This window comes from Thermobia domestica, chromosome 14 (assembly GCF_964235325.1).
Source record: "Thermobia domestica chromosome 14, izTheDome1.hap1.1, whole genome shotgun sequence".
Lineage (NCBI taxonomy): Eukaryota > Metazoa > Arthropoda > Insecta > Zygentoma > Lepismatidae > Thermobia > Thermobia domestica.
In genome coordinates this window covers 128,982,969-129,005,379 of record NC_137467.1, presented here as the reverse complement: position 1 = coordinate 129,005,379, position 22,411 = coordinate 128,982,969, and the positions used below count along the sequence as shown (strand labels likewise).

At 36.9% G+C, this 22,411-nt stretch overlaps 1 protein-coding gene across 6 annotated transcripts in view; it reads right to left on the bottom strand.

The window, feature by feature from the left end:
* Positions 1 to 8,258: 8,258 nt before the first annotated feature.
* LOC145670315 (putative divalent cation/proton antiporter TMEM165) overlaps positions 8,259 to 22,411 on the bottom strand; it is a 151,098-nt gene continuing 136,945 nt past the window's right edge. For 3 of the 6 annotated variants that reach the window (XM_081738805.1, XM_081738803.1, XM_081738806.1), the window contains 2 exons: positions 19,235 to 19,340; positions 8,520 to 16,942 (listed from right to left, as the gene is read on the bottom strand). In XM_081738805.1, the coding sequence (XP_081594931.1) occupies positions 16,869 to 16,942; positions 19,235 to 19,340 (180 nt within the window). In that variant the 3' untranslated portion in view covers positions 8,520 to 16,868. Of the gene's footprint in view, positions 8,497 to 8,519; positions 16,943 to 19,234; positions 19,341 to 22,411 lie in introns of those variants that run through there. The other 3 variants (XR_014128256.1, XR_014128257.1, XR_014128258.1) reach the window with 3 other exon arrangements.

The following is a 22,411-nucleotide window of genomic DNA, read 5'->3' as shown; positions in this document are numbered from 1 at the left end:
CACTAGTGCGAAACCGGGCTCTGCCGTTGCGATCGATTTACAGGTCTTGAGACGAAAGTAAGAAGGGACTTACGCACACAGTAAGTAAAAACAATTAATATGCCTGTAACTTTCCCCCAAATGGGTGTATCTTAAAACTAACCTCACCATTATTTTTCTAATTAAATTCTAGCCCGAAATTATGTATCATATTACCCTATTCCCATTTTGAAAACTTGACCTTAATTCAAAATGGCGGATTTCAAGATGGCTGCCATCAAGGTCATATCTACCATACGACTTCCCTCCAGGACTTATATGTGTCCACATGGTTTTTCTTCACTTTTCTTCATTAACACTCCGTTTACAAAGGGTAGTAAGGGACTTCTGTAGTAATCTCTAATAACCACATCACAATTCTTAAAAGTTATTTAAAAAAAATAGAAAACATGCATCATGGCAAAAATTTGTCATCACAAGTAATGATGCATACATGCCTTCTATCAGCAAAAAAAGTTTCATTGAAATTGGAGCCGGACATTTGAGTGGTGTCCCTTGTGGGATGTGATTGAACGTGACGTCAGAACACATCGCCCCCCTTCCCGGAATTTACGGGAATTAGGTGACCTGAGTGAGCACATGTGGTGCCAGCTCTCTCCAGCGACCTATCAAGGATCATTGCGTGTATGCCAAGAGGTGTCGCCGTTTTTATCCATGCCAAAAGTCGACATACTGACAATTAGGTAGGTGGTCATGATGGTCTGGCTGATGTGTGCGTATATTTTAACTCGTACATTTTGTCTCGACTCGAATTTCGAGACGTCTCGACTCGAATTCGAGTCGAGTCGAGACAGAGACTGTCGAGTCGAGACACGAGTCGAGACAGAAACATATTTTCGAGTCGAGACAGAAACATATTTTCGAGTCGAGACAACATTTTCTCGAGACAGGCTTAAATCTCGACTCGACTCGACTCGAATGCATCCCTAACTGCCACAAATTTTATCTTCAAGACTTCAACAGAGGATATAACTTTTGATACAAAACACCTATAATTTCTATAGCACACCAAAGGTTTTGATTTTACAATACTGTCATGGATAAGATCAATGTTTTCTGGGTCAGTATTTTTGAAGGTGCACTGCAGGTTCATTAACAATGAACCTTTGACCTTTTAGAAAGCTGCAACTCAAATTCTCACAGTAGCATTAGAAATTGCACGGTTCCTCAACAACTGACACATATCTAGATGGATTTCTGAGGTGATATCCTTTTAGCAGAGCTACTCAGTAAAAGCTCGGTAATGCGCACCACAGAGCCGGTTAGGTTGCGATGAGCTATCCGCTCTGTTCGACTCGGCTCAGATGAACCATCCTCTCGAGTCGGTTCGATTGAGGTGCCCCATCGGCTCGGTAGACGTGATGTATGAGCGGTCTTTCTGAGCTCGGCTCTGTGGTGAACAAGCCGCGAGCCAACCAATTTAAACCAATTGCGCAATTAGAGTCGGCACGTTTCATTCAACGCATTCAAATGGACCGAGTTTGGTCGCTAGAGGTTAGATCGGTTGTCGATTTTATGGAAGTGACTGTATGTCCGACTTAGTGAGTCTTCTTGTATCTGATTTCTCCTTAAAGAAATCCTTGGTTCGGCTGTGAAGAGGATTGTTACAAAATAAAGTTCTTGTAAAGTCAGGTGTAAATTTCCAACTCGATAAATTTCTTGTGCGGATTTACGGAGTGTTCAGTAGCTTTTATCGGTTCAGGTGACTAGGGCCATGGTTTTTATTGGACATTTGAGAAACAAACACTAAAACGAACTTTTTTTTTTTTTATTATTGAAAATAAAACTTCACAGGTTTTATTTACAACACAATGTTTCGCATCCATACAGCACCGCAGGATTTTCATTGGAGAAAAGATATTGAAGTGACAATTAACTCACATTTTCTTTACTGTTAATGCACTTTGCTGTTCTGTTGGAGATATCAGTAAAAGTGTTTAATGAGTATCAATTTGGGCAGCAACAACTCACTGATTTTCTTCCATCCTTCACAGCGTAAGTATGAAGATTCATGAATTGTCGGAAATGAATTTTCTAAAAGGTAGTCTAAACTTTTGAATATATATAAAGGTAATTTTGAATAGGCCTAATATATGTATTATCTGTCAGGAAAGTAAATGTACACCTATTCTTCGAGTCTGGCATTCCTGCGCTCCATCCATGGAGAGTATGAGAATTAAATCAATCAAATGTTTACTCAGGAGCAAGAAGAAAAGTCTAATCTGAATAAGACATTGCAGAGGGGCACAAGCTATGAATAGGAATAGTGCATAGTGTAAATAAAGGACGACACCGAAAGAGAAAACCAGAAACAGCTGCTAAACGGAGAAAAAGAGTAAAAATTGTCGAAGTGGGAACATAAAACACAAATAGAACAAATACTCCGACAACTCAACCTTCACCAAACCATGATCTTGGTGAAGTGGTTAAGGTGCTGGCTTACAAATGCAAAGGACGCCAGTTCAAATCCACGGCCAGGACATTTTTTAATTGTTTTGTTAATAATACATACAGCTCATGAGGGATGGTAAAAGGGGTCTTATTTAGTCTTTCGTAGCAATTATTATTGGTAATGTTTAGTACTGATAATACTTTTTGTCTTTGCGTATTGCTTTTATTCTTGTCTTTATTTCGAAAGAGAAAAATATCCGAACAAATGCCACCAAAATTCCTCTTATTTTGAATGTAAACGCCATTTGCAATTAATAAAGAATAAAAATTAAACGTTCCGACATAACTGAAAAAAAAAAAACATGGAAGTGGAGAGGTTCGAAACCCATACTCATGGTTATTAAAAATACAATCACTATATGCCTTAAACCTCTCAACCATGTTTCTACGTTAACTAGTCAAGAGGCTTGTGTTTAGGTTAGGCTGGTCAATACGTTTTGCAAAGAGGCCCGGTTTAGCTCTGACGCAGCACAGGTGCAAGAAGGGAGCAAAACACCTTTTCTCTCTCCCTCTGTGTGTCTCTGTCTGTCTGTATATATATATATATATATATATATATATATATATATAACGCTATTTGTGAATGCCATAACCATCCTAATTTTCAGCGGATTGAGACGAAACTTGTCACAAACATTAATTGTTGAAATATATTGAGTGAGTTCGTTAACCAGAATAATCAGATGAAAATGTTCAAAATGGCGGCCCTTCAAACTCTTAAAAAGTTCCAAGGGAATCAAATTTCGCCCATAAATGGGTATTCACAAAGTTTGAGTAACTTTTCCTCTTTTACTGAAATATTTGTGTGCAGGGACTTATCCTCTTTTATTGAAATATCGGACCCTATTAATCAACTAAGGAAGGTTCACGCCCTTTCGCTCCGGTCAGGCATTTTCTTTTGCAAGGGGGCGGGATATTTTCTACCGGAACAGGATGATTGTTAGTTAGGATATGAAGTTACACATTGAAAGTGAAGTAACTTGTGAAACACGTTATTTGAAAGAATAATATAATAAATGTGCTTTCCCCTAACACAGAGAACTATAAATCATGTATTTTGAGTTCGGGAGCGTGAATGGCGAAGAGTGTTATTTGATTTGCTTTTTAGTAACACACTGCATTCCAAATAGTGGTAGGCAACATTAGTGCTAATAATAATAATAATAATAATAATAATAATAATAATAATAATAATAATAATAATAATAATAATAATAATAATAGGTGTTGTTTGTCGCAAGGCAATATCTTCCTCAATTCTTCAAACGTAATGATTGTAACGCCATATCTCCCTTACAAAAAAATATTAGCAATTTATATCGAGAGAACGGTAAATGGTAGAGTGATGGCAGCAATGTTGGACAGTATGCACTCATAGTACTCAGAAAAATAAGCGATTTCAATGCAAAAAGAACGAAAAGCCATTGTCATGGGGAGTCATCGGGATACGGCAGAGCCCTCTTTAAGCAAAATTTTGATAACTTATATCGAGAGAACAGGAGGTGATAGTGGGATGAGACCAACGTTGGACACTGTGGACCCATAAGGCGCATCAAAAAAATTTGGAAGGGGGGGGGGCGCCAGCCAGCCTTACTTATTTCCACATGATAATATAAAATTATATTGTGCGAAATACACACACGTTAGCTAGTAATATTTCATATTATTATTATTATTATCAACAGCGTCTTTTCATTACGTGTGCATGTTTGACATGAAACCAAAGAGAAGATCCATCATTCGTAGAAAGAATAATAGCCAGTTACTTTAACTGTTAAGGACGGCGAAAAATATGAAAAGAGTGACTACTTGTAGCGAAAAGAAACAATCCTTTCTCACAAATGGATAAAAAATCAAGCCAAGATAGATTCGAACTCGCATGAACGGCGCGAAAAGCCAGTGCTTTGTCCACTTTTTGTTTTTTTTTAACTGATTCACCGAACGTGTTTCAGTAAGTTACTTATTGCTAATTTTGATTGCTTTACTCGTTTAACTTGCTTTTTCTGATAACTTTAACGACAGGGACACGAACGCAGAAACATCGAGGACAGTTAAAGATCATAAAGGCTCTCCCGCCGGGAATCGAACCCGGGGCACCGTACACCAAAGGCGCACGTGCTAGCCACTAGACCAGCGTGAAGGGCACCACTCACCCTCTGTGTCGTTAGGAATTACGACCACTGTAGTACCAGCTATCACTTCTGTGGGTTGTATACTATAATCACATGTTCCTTCTTTGCTGGAAGAGTTAAACCTACATTCTATGTAATACATGAGGTATTTAGACCTACATGCTCTTCATATAATGTAATAAAAGGGTCATTCTGGGAGTAAGAAAAAGAACATTCCTTGGACAAAACGGAAACTATTGGCATCAGATATATTTATCTACGAAGCATGCGCAGTAATATAATTCAGATTAGTTACTGTTTAGTTCAGTAAACGAAGAAAGGGGTATAGAAACCAAACATGTCGCGTCAACGAGATCGACCAGAGTTGACAGAGGCGGAAGCAGATGTGTAGTAATACAACAACTTGATTAAATTGATAATTCGTTCTGTATCCTGTAGTAAATCGTATCACAACTTTACGGGAGAGCAGAGAAAGTCTTACTAACCCGATCATATAGACACAAATGGATGTAACTGTGAATACTTCAACTTGGATTTAACGACAGCCGTTTAGACATTCAGTGGTTTGCAGGGTTGTATAAGATACAAAAAGGTAAGACAATACAATTCTTCATACCTCAAACTTCCAGTAGCTAGATATATTCCAATTTCTGATTAGATACTGAAACTGCTGTCGGATTTTAATACATGACGTATTGCAGGATACAAAATGCTTTGCATTACTTCTTTGTTTGTAGACAGCTATTAGTTTAGTGTCCTGAAAGGTTGTGTGTAAAATAGGGATGGCCAATTCCGGAATTTTTACTTTCCGGACTCCCGAAAGTAAAACCGGACAAATTCCGGAATTCGGAAAACCCCGATTTTGCAAAAATTATGGAATTCGGAAAAATCCGGAATTTAGGAATTTGATTTTGTCAACATTCCGAAATTCGGAAAAATCCGGAATTTTTCCGAATTCCCGGATTTTTCTGAATTTTGGAATTTTCTAAATTCCGGATTCTTTCCGAGTTTCTGAATTCCGGAATTATACCGAATTCCATAATTTTCCGAAATCCGGAAAGTGAAACTTCCGCTTCCGGAAAATGAATTTCTCTTGGTTAATCTGTAACGTGACGGACATAAGTCTTTGACCAGGTAATGGCTACTGCTTTGAAACAAATGCAAACTATGAGAATTAAATCTGTGTACCTGTAGTTTCGTGTGGAGAAAAAAACTTGTGAACCAAAGGTTTAAGAACAGCTCAAGTTATTAATATAAAGTTTGGCGAAGATTATTCACAAAAGAAATACGAAAGACGTTTCGAATCGAAGAAACATAACATACAACTTTACAAGCGGAGACAAAGAAACCTAACGTAACCAGACTAAAGACGAATCGTTTACCGCGTAGCGATTGCGGTTCAGTGGTCAGAGTGCTTGCTCAAATACACGTCGCACTTTTTTTTTTTTTTTTTTTTTTTTTTTACTTTAGGATTTTTGATGGTGATTGATCGGCGATGACATATGTTTTATTATATTCAGATATTTGAATACTCGGATGTTTCAATACTTGAACTATCAAATCTTCAGGAATAATAGTAATAATAATAAATTAATAATTATTATTATTATCTCGTAGAAGATTAAAAGCTAGGAGCTAATTATCGCTCAGGTCATACCATTACAAGCAGAAACGTGACATTTGGAAAGAATATTTCGGTTTGGTATAATGTTGCCCACGAGAAGAGGAATTTCTCATCTCGTTTCTAAAACAAACAAAATAACATGAGAATTAACTTTTTACATTCGAGACGGGACAAGGCTAACTCAAAGTTTTCGTCTCGCTTTGGAGATGAGAATCGAGACGAGACGAAAATTATCGTAAACATTTCCCGTCTTGTCTCGATTCTCGAAATAATGTATGTCCATTCTTTAATTAGCAATTGCTCTGTAGACTGTATCTCATAGGCTATTTCGTTACATTGTATTTCAAGAGCTCATTGAATTATGGTCTGTGTAGGTATTTTTGTAGCAAAGCTTTTATATTTACCTCTGCACATCCTAAAAATTAGTATATTATATGCCTTACTGTTGCGTGATATTCAGCTATTTTTATTACAGTTATTTTCCTTAAAACATACAGTAGAATACTTTCTACATGAAACTTCAGTGGAAGGCTCTAGTTTAAAATTTTGGTAGTTGCAGAAGTGTGTCTTGAAAGTACAGAACCCTTTCCCCGAAATCTCTAATTTAAGTAAGTTTTGCCAAATTTTAGGGCAAGTTTAAAACTTTTAATGCCATTATTATTATTATTATATTATTATTATATTAACACCGTGTATAATCTTTAAAAGATATGAGATATGCGGTTTGTATCTGAATAGTAAAAGCTAATAGACTGTCAATCTCGGTCGTCGAGAAGTCTTCAGAAGGCAAGGACATCGGTCACATTCTGGGTTTGAGTTCCGAAGGGGCAAGTATTCGGGCTCGAGCCAAAAATTGTTAAAAGTTATAGGCTTCAGCCAAAAATGTTCAAAACAGCTGGGACCGGGTTTAGGCTTCTCAACGGCTCGAGCGGCTCGGCTTATAGCTCATTCACCACCGAACCGAACCGAGAAGTGAGCCGAGCGAACAGCTTACCCAACCGAACCGATTTGAGCCATCGACTTAGTTGAGCTGAGTCGAACCGTGCCGATGAACTAATTTCAACTTAGCTGGCTCGAACCGGTTCACATGAGCCGAGTAGGTGACCCATACCAACCGAGAAATCTCGAGCCATCGGCTCAATTCAGCCGAGTCGATGGTTCGTTCCAACTGAGCCGGCTCAGGTCATCGGCTCAATTGGGCCGAGCCGACGGCTCATCCCAACCGAGCCGACTCGAGCTGTTCGCTCAGTTGATACGAGCCGAGCCGGTTGATATCACTACCCGGGTTGGTCTTCTGCTTGGGCTCAAGAATTTAAGATCTACAGTATATACTTATATTGGTGATTACGACATTTGAGCCTGTCTCGTAATAATAACTCTTGTCCTCTCGTTATCTAGACAAGACGAGATACACTAAAATTGCCCCACGAGCTGCATTAAAATTTCGAGACGAGATGCACCCATGTCGTGAGCAACACAAAGTATTCCACATTACTGCTTACATTTCTCATGGCTTTCGCTTCCCAGTCTAATCAGGCCATTATTTCAAAACGAGTTAAAACGAGCTGAACGAGCAAGCGAGCCATTATCAAACTCGACTCAACTTGAAACTCGACCTCGAAAACAGCGACTTGGCTCGGAACTCAACTCAAGAAAATTACCTTTGACTCGACTCGTGCTCATCCCTATTCGTATTTGTATTTTATGTTTCCATGACAGCGTGAAGAAATTAAAGATGGTTGAAACTGTTTCAGTTCTTGAACGAAAACAGCAATAGATGGCAAGAACAGCTATTAATACTCCTGGGTGGTTACAATGCGGTTCGTTTTCTCCCAGCTTCCTGTTGGTTTTATGTTAGATTATGCAGTCCACTTGGAAATAATTCATGCGAGAAGAGTTTAAGAATATTAGTGAGAACCAATCAATATTATTCTGTTGAACCAAACTTCTCCAACATAGGCTGAATTGTACCTGTGGTAAGAGGTTAATAAAAATCATTTACTAAAAACGGCAACCTTTGATATATTTTATTTTATCACTTTCTCTTTACAGAAGAAGGAAAGCACTCTATTTATTTATGAACGAAGCTTCAGATAAAATTCTGAAGCTTCTTACACTGAAAACAAAATGACGCATGGGTAGGAAACATCTCTGACAAAAACTTACACTTAAAAAGATACCATCCCGATTCGCCTGGTGAGTGAAGAAAAAACAGAAAAATCTTAGTGAAGCTGGTCACAGGATCTCCTGCTTTAAAAAAAAAAAAAAAAAAAAAAAAAAATAGAAAATACCTTCGTAACAAAACCTAGTTTTATGATAGAAGACAATGGACTTATTCTCTTTTACCATACATAAGTATGAATTATATCGTCGTCTGAGATTCAACACCACGTATCTCCAGCAGTATCACCAAATATCACCCTCTAGGGTCCGTAGAGGACCCCGCTTGGTGTGTTAAGGGTTAAATAGTACATCAACATCACGACAGATGGCTGTTATTCCCTCAAAGTAATGCCGCGTACTGAGGCTGCAATTAATTTTTTAAACAGTTTCTTGTCTCTCTTGTAGAACTGGCGAAATGTTACGCGGTGTTGAATCTCGTGCATCGATATTTTAAAAAAATAACATTTTAGAATTTTACAATTCAGAGTAAAAATAAGCGAAATGGACCTCATCAAACCGAAAACTGCGGTCGCTCGTTTTTCACTTTGAATCCACACCTATAACGGAGGTGAGAAAGAATAAGATGTTTCCTCCAATTTTCAAGTACAATATTATAGTTTGTATCATTTGACAGTTCTTTTTATTTATTTTTTTTTTCAAAGAATTTCCTCTGTAACAGTAAAAAATGTTTTGTTAAACCATTATTTGTAGTTCAGGACATAAAAGTGACCTTTCATTTCAGACAAAACGCTGGCAAAAAATTTTCCCAAAAACACAGACTATCATACTGGTAGACTTCTTAAAAAAATATATGAAGTTGGAATACTGAATTAGGATTTTGGCTAAAGAATTGACCCCCAAAAACTTAAAATTAACCTCGAAAGTAATACATTTTTAACTTTCTTATTACTTGGAAAAGTACATAGAAGTGCACTATTTAGAAGTCGGGCATACTGCAAAAAGTTATGCTTTGTGGACAAAAACATTGACTATGGTTTTTATAGAGAAATTCACCTGTCATAAGACTAGTCCAGATGGGGATCCCAGAACAGTTAAATGGAGATCTCACTTTTTATTACAGATTCGGATTCTATAGGAAAAAGTAAGTAAATTTTATTCGGAACATTTTCTTTCTTTTTTTTTTTTTTTTCGATTCGTGTCATGGCGCTGTACTCAGTGAAAACTACAGGGTGTCCAATATACAATGCAACCCGGAGTGAGATAGTAGAACTTTTGAACCTGAAGCGATACACAAATAATGGTTATACCAAAATGAAGCCTTGTTCATGCATATATTTTTAAACTAGGAAGCCACGATTCAAGTACACTAGGAACCACACAGTGTTGCCAGATGTAACCGAAGGTGTAAATAAATTTTTTTGCAAACCATGTAAATAGACTCATGGATGGATGTTCTGCCGTTAATTTTCAGTTTGTTTAGTTGAAGTAGCTTGAAAACTGTGGATAGACCTTGGGCACTTCCAGCATCTGCTGTAGAGCTGATAGGCCTAACTCATTGGGTGGTAGTAGCATTATTGCCAGGTGCATGTAAGTAAAAGTTTTATCATGATAATTTCAGTTTCTTTTTCGTTGTTTTCAGGAATTACATTATGTAGATAGATCCTTAACACACCTTTTGATGTACTGAAAGATCAGCAATGTTGCCAATTCAGAGTGTTAATTTATGAAAACTACGATTTCCCTAGTTCCTCCTTACAGAGGTCTCATCCGATTAGTTATCGGTGAAAATAAAAACTTCTTTCTGCTCCATAGTTTCCAAGCTACTCCAACTAAACAAACTGAAAATTAACGACACAAAATCCATACGTATGAATTATAAGTCAATTTACATGGTTCGCAAAAAAACTCAGTTACATTTAGCAACACTGTGTGATTCCTAGTGTACTTGAATCGTGGCTTCCTAGTTTAAAAATATATGCATGAACAAGGCTTCACTTTGGTATAACCATTATTTGTGTATCGCTTCAGGTTCAAAAGTTCTACTATCCCAAACTCCGGGTTACATTGTATATTGGACACCCTGTAGTTTCACTAAGATCTCTTCAATTGGAAGCTCTCAAGTTTCTTCCAGAATAAATCTGCGATAAACAGTAAGTAACAATCTTCCGCGTAAACGTTCTCCCGACTCGTGATAGGTGGCGTGGAAGATTACTCTACATTCGGTGTAATTCAAATGTGGCAGTGGAATTAGATGCAAAATGTAGTGATAACTGTAGTTTGTTACTAACATTTTGTCGGCAGGTTTTATACTGAAGAGTGAGTTTTCATGGATGAAAAAAAAAAAAAAAAATTTTAGTAGCCGATGTAGCAGTAAAAGTAGCACTAAGAAAGTCTCCAAAGATCGCCTGAAACTGTATGATGGTGTTTTCTAGTTCGGGATGCAAAGTTGGAGATATATATATATATATATATATATATATATATTTCTAATAATAAACATGGATCCAATAGCTTCCGCAGGTAAATACCTAGGTATTAATACTACTTTTATTTTAAGAACCAGAAGTAAAAAAAGCATAATGACTAGAAAATAATTCTCGAAAAAGGAGTAACTAGAACAGAAAAGAAATGGGCATGAGAGATGACTGTACACGAATTCTTATCACACAATGGTACTCACCTTACTGTGTTCCTAGAAGCTGAAAAACTATCCGATATTTCGGATACGTCAACGACCATCGTCTTAATGCATGTTATGCAAAAAGTTCTTCACATGCTTTTAATTTCAATATCAGTGGACATTTTAAATTTCTATACAGAATAACGTATTTTTGTGCAGTGACGTCTTTAAGAAACTAATTTTTATGCGGGAGATTTACAAGACTATTCATACTCCCTGTTGTGACGTTCATTTACACAACTATTACTTATTCCCAATAATTTATTGTAATTTCTCAGGCGTACGCAAGTATTAATGTCTCATTTTTTATGTAGCATTCCGCCTCCTGAGCAAACCAGTATGGAGTGCATTATCACATCAAGCCAGAAAGATATTAACATACACCTGAAATATTGAGTTGAGTTGATTTTGAGTTTAACGTCCCTTTTAGCAGCGAAGCTATACGAGACGTGAATCTACTGATTAACGTGGAATCGGAACCATATGAGCTCCCGCCGGGAATTGAACCCGGATCTCTCACGTCAAAGGCGCGTTAGCCACGAAGAAGCTCACCTGAAAAATTAAAACAAATAACTAGAAATAGGAATACTTGTGTAAGTGCACTTCACATATAGCATAATTTTAAGGGGCTATGAATAGTTTTATTAATCTCCCACATATTTTTTTTTTCGAAGTGACTTTTTAAAAAAGACATTTCGTATAGAAATTTAGAAGTTAAACGTTGTGAAGAACTTTTTGCATAGTATGTATTATCCCTGTGTGATCTTCAAAAGAGAATGCTCACTTATGCATCAGAAATATCGGAAAGTTTTTCAGCTTCTAGGAATGCAATTAGGTGAATACTATTTTTTTAAAAAAATAAGTATTCCATACCTGTATCAGCTAATAAAACTTTTTACCGGATAACGAGAGGAATACATCCCATGAACGTAGCAAATACCACAATTTTGTGTTAATACAACACTAACACTACATCAACATTCAAAGAATCACTGAACGATTTCAACAACTGAATACAAACAATTTTTAGCAAACTATGGAAGCTAATTCAGAGAGCAGGAGTGGATACAACTAATATAGATTAGGCATTCCAAAACCACGCTCAAAAATTCTATCATTCTACTTACTTCCAAGCTTTCGACTCTTCCCTGGAGTCTTTGGTCACGGAGGTTAAAAACAGGAAGAAAAAGAATAGAAACATCAAGGAATAAAAAGAAATGGACTTGCCAAGGAAGAGCTTTGTGAAAGCAGCTCGTATCAACTTCATCTTTTTAGTTCGTATCAACCTCATCTGGAGATCAATGACGCACTAGACGTGTTTTCACACAGCTCTTCCTTGGTAAGTTCATTTCTTTTTATTCCTTGATGTTCTATTCTTTTTCCTTTTTTTTTAACCTCCGTGGCCGAAGACTCCAGGGGAGAGTCGAAAGCTTGGAACTCTAAAACTTCAGGAATTACAGAAATCTTTAAGCAGAATAATAATAATAATAATAATAATAATAGATTATCTTGAATTTAATATGGCCTACGAATACTTTTCATTACATATGTCGAGTCTATGAAGTTATATGCGAACACTGGCACAACAGTGTGAAGGATTGTAAAGATTGGGAAATTCAATCGAAACATTATCATGTGTTTTATTTTAGAAATACCTGGTTGCTGTTAATAACAGAGAGAAAGAAATAGATTTGTTATTTTGTAAAGTTATTCTTCACAATTTGTAAGCTTATAGAAATGAACCACAGACTACTGTCCTTTTTACTGTGTTCCTTTCACGTGCGATGAGGTCTCTTAACCATTCAAGCACACTGAATGTTTTCCTCATTGTTAGCGCTATGGATTTGTCTTCTAGGTGACTGAAAAGCAAAGGTCAAGAGTTCCGGTGAAGTCGTGATGATGGTGGTGGTACAGCGAGAGATTGAAGTGCGAAGATCCGTCGAAAAGTCAAAACAACGTAGACCCTAGGGAGAGATACTGTGGAAGACAACTGGTTAAGTTCATCGCTCCCAAATAATTTTCTAATACGAGTATGAAGAATAGAGTCTAGTAGGAGCATGGGCCGAGCCTTTATTTACCATTATCTTAGCCTGGAAGTATGAACTTTCGTGATTTCCATCAAGAAACCATTAGCCGTCTGTCTAGCCTAAGCCCATACCGCCTTCAGTCTATCAATAAGAAACATGAAAGGAGAACACTGAAAGGATCATCACTGTTAATTGAAGTACTATGCTTGAATAACCTTTCCCTACGCTAATGTCTTTAAATCTTCTACCCCTTTACCATCACGTCTGTTTTCTATCTTTTATAAGTGATCTGCTTTCATTTATACAACCTAGGGCCGAAGTTATCAGTAACAGTTGAAAATCCTTGGACGGTAGTGCTAACCACCATCCCAAAACATCCCTTTATTTTCAGTAATCTGAGGTAAAAGATTAACATCCCTCGTTACTGCACATGATGGTTACATGCTGTTATTTTAAATCTTTCATTTTGAAAGAATTTACCTCCTGAACTTAGAGAGTTGTCTCCAGTTCCGTAGTGCACCTTTCCAACTTATGGTAGTTATTCTCTTCGCTTGTTCAACTAAATTCAGTTTAACGTAAACGACAGATATGTTAATGCAGCTGTACCGATAGAAGCTTCATGGGCATATTAAACAGGTAATTTATTATATTAATAATTCATTTTCTTACGTAGTTTACGATTATTAATGTAATAAATTACAGGTCATTTCCAACTGAATGCTGTTACGTCACAGTTTGCTTCAGAGGGAAAAGAGCTGGCAGGTAACCTACCGTTGATAAAAGACAGTACTTCCAGGCAAATACGAACACTGACAGGGAAGTCGATGACTTTGCAAGCATACTACTCGTGGATCTGTGACTGGACGTTCACTGGCAACACTTGCTCTTTCTGTCCCTCCTTTTCTCATGGTACTTCTCTCTGCTTTCTCATTATAAAACTGTGCTCCTATATCCTACGATCACGAGTTGGAAATTACTGGATTACAACCTTAATATATCCATGAAGCTTCCATCAGTACACTTGCATTAACGTATATGTTGTTCACATTAAACTATACGAGGTGTGCTCAAAAAGTATCGAACCTAATTTTTTTTTCACGCATAAATCAATGAAGCGCGGGAGACTCTTCAGTGTAAATGTAGAAGAGACAGTCGTGCGCAGTCGTGGATTTTTTCCCACCCGCGGAAAGCGTCAGTCGTTGGCGGTCGGCCAACAAGTGAAGACGTGTAGTGAACGGTCGTCGGATTTCAGTTCTGGTAAAATGATAGGTAAACCTGAGCAGCGATATTGTATCAAATTTTCCCAAAAGCTTGGCGATACCCAAACGGAAACCATTCGCGAGATTTAACAGGCTTTCGGGGACGATGACAAGAACACCTCACGCAGAAAAGAGTGGTTGGTACAATCGCTTCAAAGATGGCCGCACATCAGTGGACAGTGAACCACATTGCCGGAATGTCATTGAGCAAGTGCGGACTGTGGTCTTGTAAGACCGTCGTATCACAACCCGAGAAATTAAGAATGATATAGGGGTAAGCATCGGATCGGTTCATTCAATTTTGAACGAGAATTTGGACATGAGGATAGTGTCCGCGAAATTTACACTGAAGCTGTTACTAATGGAGCAGAGACAATAGCGCCTTGATATAGCACAGGGTATGCTGTACAATGCAAACACTGTTGTCAGGCTCTCTATTCACCCGACATGGCTCTGGGTGATTTTTGGTTATTTCCGAATCTGAAAATGCCACTAAAAGGGACTAGATTTGAGTCAAGACATTATGCAGAATGGGACGGCATGGTTGCTCACCAATCCTAAAATGCGTTCCAGAAGTGTTTCCAACAATGGCGGGAGCGCTGGGAGAAATGTGTTCATTACCAAGGAGACTAATTTGAAGGAGATTAGCGTTTTGGATTTCCAAATCAATAAACGTACTTTTGCTAATCAAAAGTTCGATACTTTTTGAACACACCTCGTACTGCCATTTTTAATTTTTTTTTTTAAAAAAATCATACTCTGGCAGGGCCGTATATAACATTTTTGCTACCTCGGGCCATTAAAAACGAAGTAGCCTCCTCAATAAACACCGGTGTAGAAAATTTAAGACAGTAAAATGAATAATTATATTACAATGGAAAAAATGAAAAAAAATGCAATAAATAAAATATATAAATTTCAGTTAATAAAAGTTATGGTTGAATTGATTACACACCAATATGAGGTCACTGTTGCAGAGTATCAAAAACACTCGTACGAGAAAATTTGCCGCCTCCCAAAACCCACTCTTGCTCCCTCTTATGTTATTTAGGCACCCACTGAAAATACACCAATTTGCCTCCTAAAACTGCAACAATAATCACAATTCACCTTCCCTGTAATAGCTGTAAGCAAAAACTGCAACTTTCGCAAATTCTGCTTATACGAAAAAAGAAGAGCAAACTTAACAAAATCTATATTTCAGAACATCGGATATACTGAAACCGTCTAACAGCTTTCCGAGAAGGTTCAGCAACAGATTGCACTCTTCCATATTTGCTGAGTCCGCTGTCCAAACAAGTCTACCAATATTACAGATTTTCTCAGAAAATATAGTCTATGTGCAATATTATAGGGTAAATTTATAATAACTGCGTACTTTGACATGAAATAAAAGTTCCGTACAAATAACACTTTTAACATTCCTTCACTCAGTACTTCATCACACAAGAGATTAAGGACAGGCACCACTTATCGGCAACGAAAACTTGTAACAGATATACTTTTTTAGGTACAGCCACAAGCAAAAATGGGGTAGATACTGAACATGTTCTTTCATCAAAAACTTTCAAACGTGTACACCAACTGGAACATGGTTTCGGTGTACAAACAGTTACCACATTTACTCGAATATAAGCAATTTATTAAAAAAGAAAAAAAAAAGTTTCTTGTTTAAAATAATGCCCCTCAGCCGGTAAAGCAGACGTAGTAGAAAAAAATTAGAGAAATATCGCCAGAAGCCACAAATTAGTTTCCGCCATAGTGTAGACTCGATGTTGGCGTTGACAATTAGATATCTTCTAATTGTAATGAATTTGTTAAAACTCAGGAGAAATCATGGGTAGTGCGTTTAGAAAGTGCTCGAAAGAGTTTGACGTTTAAAAGAGACAATGCTGTGTACGAAGACTGGCACAGAAATAAGTAATGAATCTGAGTCATCTTATGACGATGACATTAAATAATTAAATGACAGAAAATTTATTGCTTATGCATTGTATGCTTTATTACTATTATTATTATATTATTAGCTTTCTTTTTTTGATTTCTGAGGGGTCGGCTTATAATCGAATAAATACAGTATGTTGTCTCTACGTTAAAGTAAACTGAATTAAAATGTTCGAGTCCTTATTACGTTAGTGACAAAAGAACACGTATGGTTTTGTTTACCTAGTTTTGCTGGTAATTGTACCAGACGTTGTCTTTTTCTAATGAGCTTTTATCTTATTTTTTTTATATATACACGTATGGATGGATGGACTATCTACAACAATTAGAACTTTGTTCCTCCAAAAAATATAAATAAGAAAATATCACAATTACTGTACATAACTAATAAAATATATGTATGTAACCTCTTCCCTTATTCATTCACCTTGTAATACACAACTTCCATTGTTTTGTACTCTGTCTCTCATTGGAAGTCCACTATCAACTTCAAACGTTCATGGGAAGGGCACATTCTTCTTATTCTCACTTCGCATTGTTGTTCAACAACCAATTACCAGTCCATTAAAAACTAATGAGAATCATTTACTATTCTTGATTTGGATCGAAGAACAATGCTGTGATAGCAAACACGAGAAATACCACTCCACCTATCAACGTTACTGAAATGAAAAGCAAAAATACATTAGAACTAAATACATTGTACAGGAAAGTTCGAAATTTTCTGCATAGAAATCCAGTTAGCAATAAAAATAACTCTTAAGGAGTAATTTTAATTAATATTTGCGAATACTGTCTTCTAAAGAACAAATAATTAAACAAAAATCATCCTTTCTCTTCTTTAAAGACGCTGGACTTTCAACAGATGGAAAAGTCTATATACAAAACTACACAAAAATAGTGACATTATTACATTACACTAAAGAAAATACACTACCAACTGTTTTGCTATACTTTTCATCTGATGGGGAGATGAAGAAAACAGCACGTTGATGTACAGAGTCCAGTAGTTGGATGCCATATTGGAAGTCACGTGATAAGTTTTACCAACATGAAAGTAAAGTTCATACGAGGAAAATAAAAACTAACACGACGAATTAGTCGCTAAAATACAGAAGTTTATTCATTTATATTGGGCCGAAGTCAATGTGCAACTGTACCGTGCAAGCACAACCCACCGCCGTGAGACTGCTACGAGGCAAGCAACAGTATCTCGTTAGTCACGCATTAGACCAGTGTGGCCGAGTGTAGTCTGATGCCGCCCAAACTGAACACATTCTGAGAAAGGTTCAATTGTGGTCCTTTCCAATGTTAAGTTCACGGCCTCCGCCATCGTAGAAATGTGTCATGTGCGTAATTTTCGTATAGTTCGTGCCACGGTGAATCATATTGTACGAAAATATGCGGCACTGAGTCCTAGGCCCATCACTTCGCAGCAAGCAGCTAAAAATCGGCCTCCCGTAAAGAGGACCTCACCGCTATTGCATGTGGTTCGGTGTATTGCGACCTCCGAAAATCCCCACACATAGCGTGCGATGGTCGGCAAATGCCGCACATAGCGTGCGATGGTCGGCAAATGCCGCACATCGCAGGCGACAATCAACCGCGCCATTCACTGGGATTTATACCTCACGGCCGTTAGAAGAGTAGTGTGCACGCCATGAAACCGTGTCAAGTGGCTGCGCGAAAAAGGAACTGCAGGCAGCTGTATGTACGTCATGAACTGGGGTGATCGGTGGAAGTTTGTTGTTACCCTTAATGAGGCGTAGAAACTATGAATGCGACACAAGTCTCAGTCATTTTTACATTTTATTTTTCATCTCCCCCACCTCACCCTTTGCAGATGGAGGTGAATTGGATTTAAACGGCATTGGGGGCCTCACTATTCATTTCAGAGACTCCGAAAATTATGGATTCGATACTAATCTCGGTCATTTGTAATTATTTTTCCATGTCAGAATTTCATCCTCCCAGGGTACTAATGGGGCTGAACTTGAACTTAAATAGCACCGGGAGAGAGAGAATTTACCTAACCGACCTCGAAAACTGTGGATTCGACACTAATAATGGTCTTCCTTATTCTATATATCCCTCTCTCTCCGCATAAGATTGCTAGAGGGTCTTATCCCAACTCGGAACTAAACTTCGACTCGAAGGGCACCAAAACTCACCAATAAGTTTAAGGACCACGAAAGCCATGGATTCAACACTAATATAGGTCATTTTCGACCACTGTGATATATGTCTCCCCCCCCCCCCCCAGGTGTGCTAGGGGATCTTACTTCGACAGTTTTTTTTCCCGGACTCTAAGTACCAAGTTTGGTTAAAATTGTTCCAGGCGTTCTAGAAAAATGAAATCTGAGTTTTACGTCCCACGATTATGCCGGTTAGCCTAAAGGAGATGGTGATGATGAGTAATGAATGAAATGGTGGAATGAAGAAAGTGAGAGGAAACGGGAGAACCCCGAGAAAACCCACGCACACGGTGTTTGTCCAGCATAAAGTTCACTTGGTGGGGGTTGGGATCGAACCCGGGTCCCCAAGCACCAGAGGTGAACGCTCTACCACTGAGCCACCGCGGCCTCCAGGTGTTCTAGAGTTATGGTGGAATACACACATATACATACACCACGCACATATCCAATATATATCTTAATATTCGTCGTCTAAATGTATTCAGTGAAACTTGGTCATTAATAAGTAACTATTTTGTGTATATCTGATCTGTGAAAACCTCAAGAATAAACTTTTAAAAAATGAACGTATACTTTCTCATTTTTAGGTCTAAAACGCCCATATGCAGAATACTTGCTTTAAATGATGTAGTTATTACAATAAAATCTATGCGTTGCGAACTCAAAACCTTTCCAATGTGAAACAATATACTTTCATTATTAGCTTCATTTCAACCATGAAAGACTATAAACTACTACATAAAAAATTTACAAATTTACCTGTTCTTACAGATATCCTTTGAGCTATCATTCTACCTCCTAGCACAGCTAGGCCTGTACATATGGCATGCCCTAATATGCCACCAATAGTAACACCAAGTACATCCTTAAAAAAAATAAATGATTTCACACATTATTACATTACAATTACTAACAGAACAAATAAAATACATATTACAGATAATTTGACCTTTCAGTATTCCTAAGAAAAGTAACATCCAATATTTTGGAAATTTATCGAGTTACCATTATCAGGTATCGCACATGCTTATAACATATTAAGCAAAGAAGGTCTGATGCTTAAAGCTTCGTTTTCAGTGTATAGTCTTATTTAAAAAGCGTATATTATTTTTAATCTGGTAATTTCTTTAGATAGCTCACTTTACTTTTGGGGGGATATTCAGTGTATACAGCCCCTATTTTCAAATTTCTAAACTATGCTATGCATAAGTGTTGCAAGTCTCAGAGAACAGCTTTGTCCGTCCGTCCATTTGTCGATAGGCATCAGAGCAATAACGGTAAAAGATATAAAGAAGCTGTTTATAGCAATCAATTTAGCATCCAAAGAATAGGTCTCATCATCTCCGTTAATCCTATATTCAAACCGGAAGTGATTCAAATTAGCCACATCCACTTTCAATGTTTATTGCTATAGAACGAAAACGTTAACAGATAACGAGAAACAGTTTTTCCAAACGATTCAACGTCTTAAGACAACATATCATGACTATCCACAACACACTATCAAAACCGGAAGTGGTTCAAATTTCCTATTACTTCCGGTTTCAATACTGATTTCCGTAGAGTGAAAACTGTAAATGCTATGAAGATGTGGTTTTATGCAATCGATTCAGCGTTCCAAGAATAGGTTCCATCTCCATTGATTTATTCAAACCGGAAATGGTTAAACAGCCATTTCCGATTTAGATTTTAATCGCTATAGAACAACCATGGCAATAGATAGCGAGAAAGTTTTCTCAAACGATTCAGCATCTAAAACAGATCATGATTATCCACAATACTTTTACCAAACCGGAAGTAGTTCAAATATACTATTACTTCCGGTATCAAAATGATTTCTAGAACAGAAACGGTAAAAGATATGGAGATAAAGTTTTTTGCTAATCGATTCAACTTAACTACTTCTTTATCTTTCCTTGTACCCGCTAGGGTGTTGGGTCCTCGTCCATCGTCTGTATTTTACTGTCTGCAGCTAATTTCTTCATTTCTTTTAGCGTCTTCCCCTTCTGATTTGCTATCTGCTCGATTTTATTTATCCACATTCTTCTTGGTCGTCCCCTCGTTCTTCGGCCTTCTGTTCTGGCTTCTAAGATTCTTCTGGGTATTCTGTTTTCTTCCATTGTAATTACATGTCCCATCCACTTCAGTTGTTTCTTTTCGATATCGCTATTCAGGAGTTTGTTCCAATTCTTCTTTAATTTTTGTATTTCTAATTTTATCCCTCTTTGTCTTTCCCATAACCCGTTTTAAGTATTTCATTTCTACTGCCTGTATTTTTGATTTGTGTCTTGTCTGTCATAGTCTAGCTTTCTGCTCCATATTCTGTAATTGGTTTGTATATTGTCTTATAAATCTGCAGTTTTGTTTTTCTTCCCACTTCCCTTTTATTGATGACAGTTGGGTATAACTGGTAGTACGCATCTGTTGCTTTATTTATTCTATTCAATATCTCTTGATCTATCTTCCCTTCTTTGTGTATGATTGTTCCCAAGTACTCATAGCTTTCCACCCATTCCAGTTCTGTACCCTCACATGTGATCGTAACCTTTGCATCTTCTCCGCCTTTGTTTATCCTTATCAATAACCCTCCGTTAACACACTGTTCAAACCGGAAGTGGTTCAAATTGACGATTTCCGGCTTCAACATTTATCACCATAGAACTGAAAGGGTAATATAATAGCGACAAACTGTTTCCGCAATCGATACAGCGTCTCAAGTATGTATATAACATCACAACTCTTATCTCTCAGGTCTCAGATTTTCATACAGCAAAAACTATACGAAATAAATAAATAAATATATTTTCAATCGATTCAGCGTCCCAAGAATACGTTCTATCTCCTCCCTTTAACCTCTATTCAAACAATATTTGGTTGTAAATAAACGAATTTTGGTTTCAATCTTTATTGTCATAGAACAAGAACAGTACGATATAGCGAGTAATAGCTTTTTGATACGGATTCAGCGTGTGAGGAACAGGTTATATTTTTGATCTTATTACTATATTGTAACCAGTACTTATAGATGTATTAGTTCGAGTATTCAATTCACATAGTTTGGAAATCTTAGTTTCACACTGTAAAACAACATTCACTTCTTATGAATTAACCTTACTTAACTTTTCACTTAACACTTTAAGATTGTACCGATTACAATCTTTAATTTTGCAGGTAAATGAAACATTTTGTCCAATTCTACACCAAGTCTTCGCTTTCCCACCTCATGCACAATTATCAAAACTAATACAATGTTGCCATATCCTACATGCATGCGAGTTTAGTTCCTCGAAACTTGTACACAGAAAATCCGGTGAACCAAAAAATTTATAATTTAACGAATTATTTATTCAAATAATAAATAAATGTGTAACCAAAATTCAGCTATTTAATTATTGTTGACGCAATTTGAGATTATGGTATTCCACTCCTTATCTAAAATAAAATACCTAAAAAAGAGAATCTGGATCGAGTACATGGAGTAGGCATTCTCATTTGCATCAATCCAACAGATTATTTTTTAAAAAAATATATTAGACGTGAAATTTTCGCTGACAGTTGTCAACGCTATCGAGACTTAGATAAGAAAAGGTATATAATAGGGATAAGGTGAGGAAAATTAAATATGTTTACACTTATAAATAAAAATATCTTTCTTCTACACAGAATACAAATCATGAATTTTTGTTGTTCTTCAATGGTTGCTGACAAGGGTAAATATAATAAAGTTATCCCAACTTTTATCCGAAGTGCCAACGTCCAAATTTGATGCCTCAGTTTAAATAAATAAATTTAAAAAACTTTATCCTTGTTACTCTTTGATCAAAAAGTTCTTCGTCATTCATACTCACTTTATTGATGTTATACTTTGTGTTTCTCAGGATGTACTTATTAATCTATTTATGACTTCTTTTACAGGACTTTTTTTTTTTTTTTTTT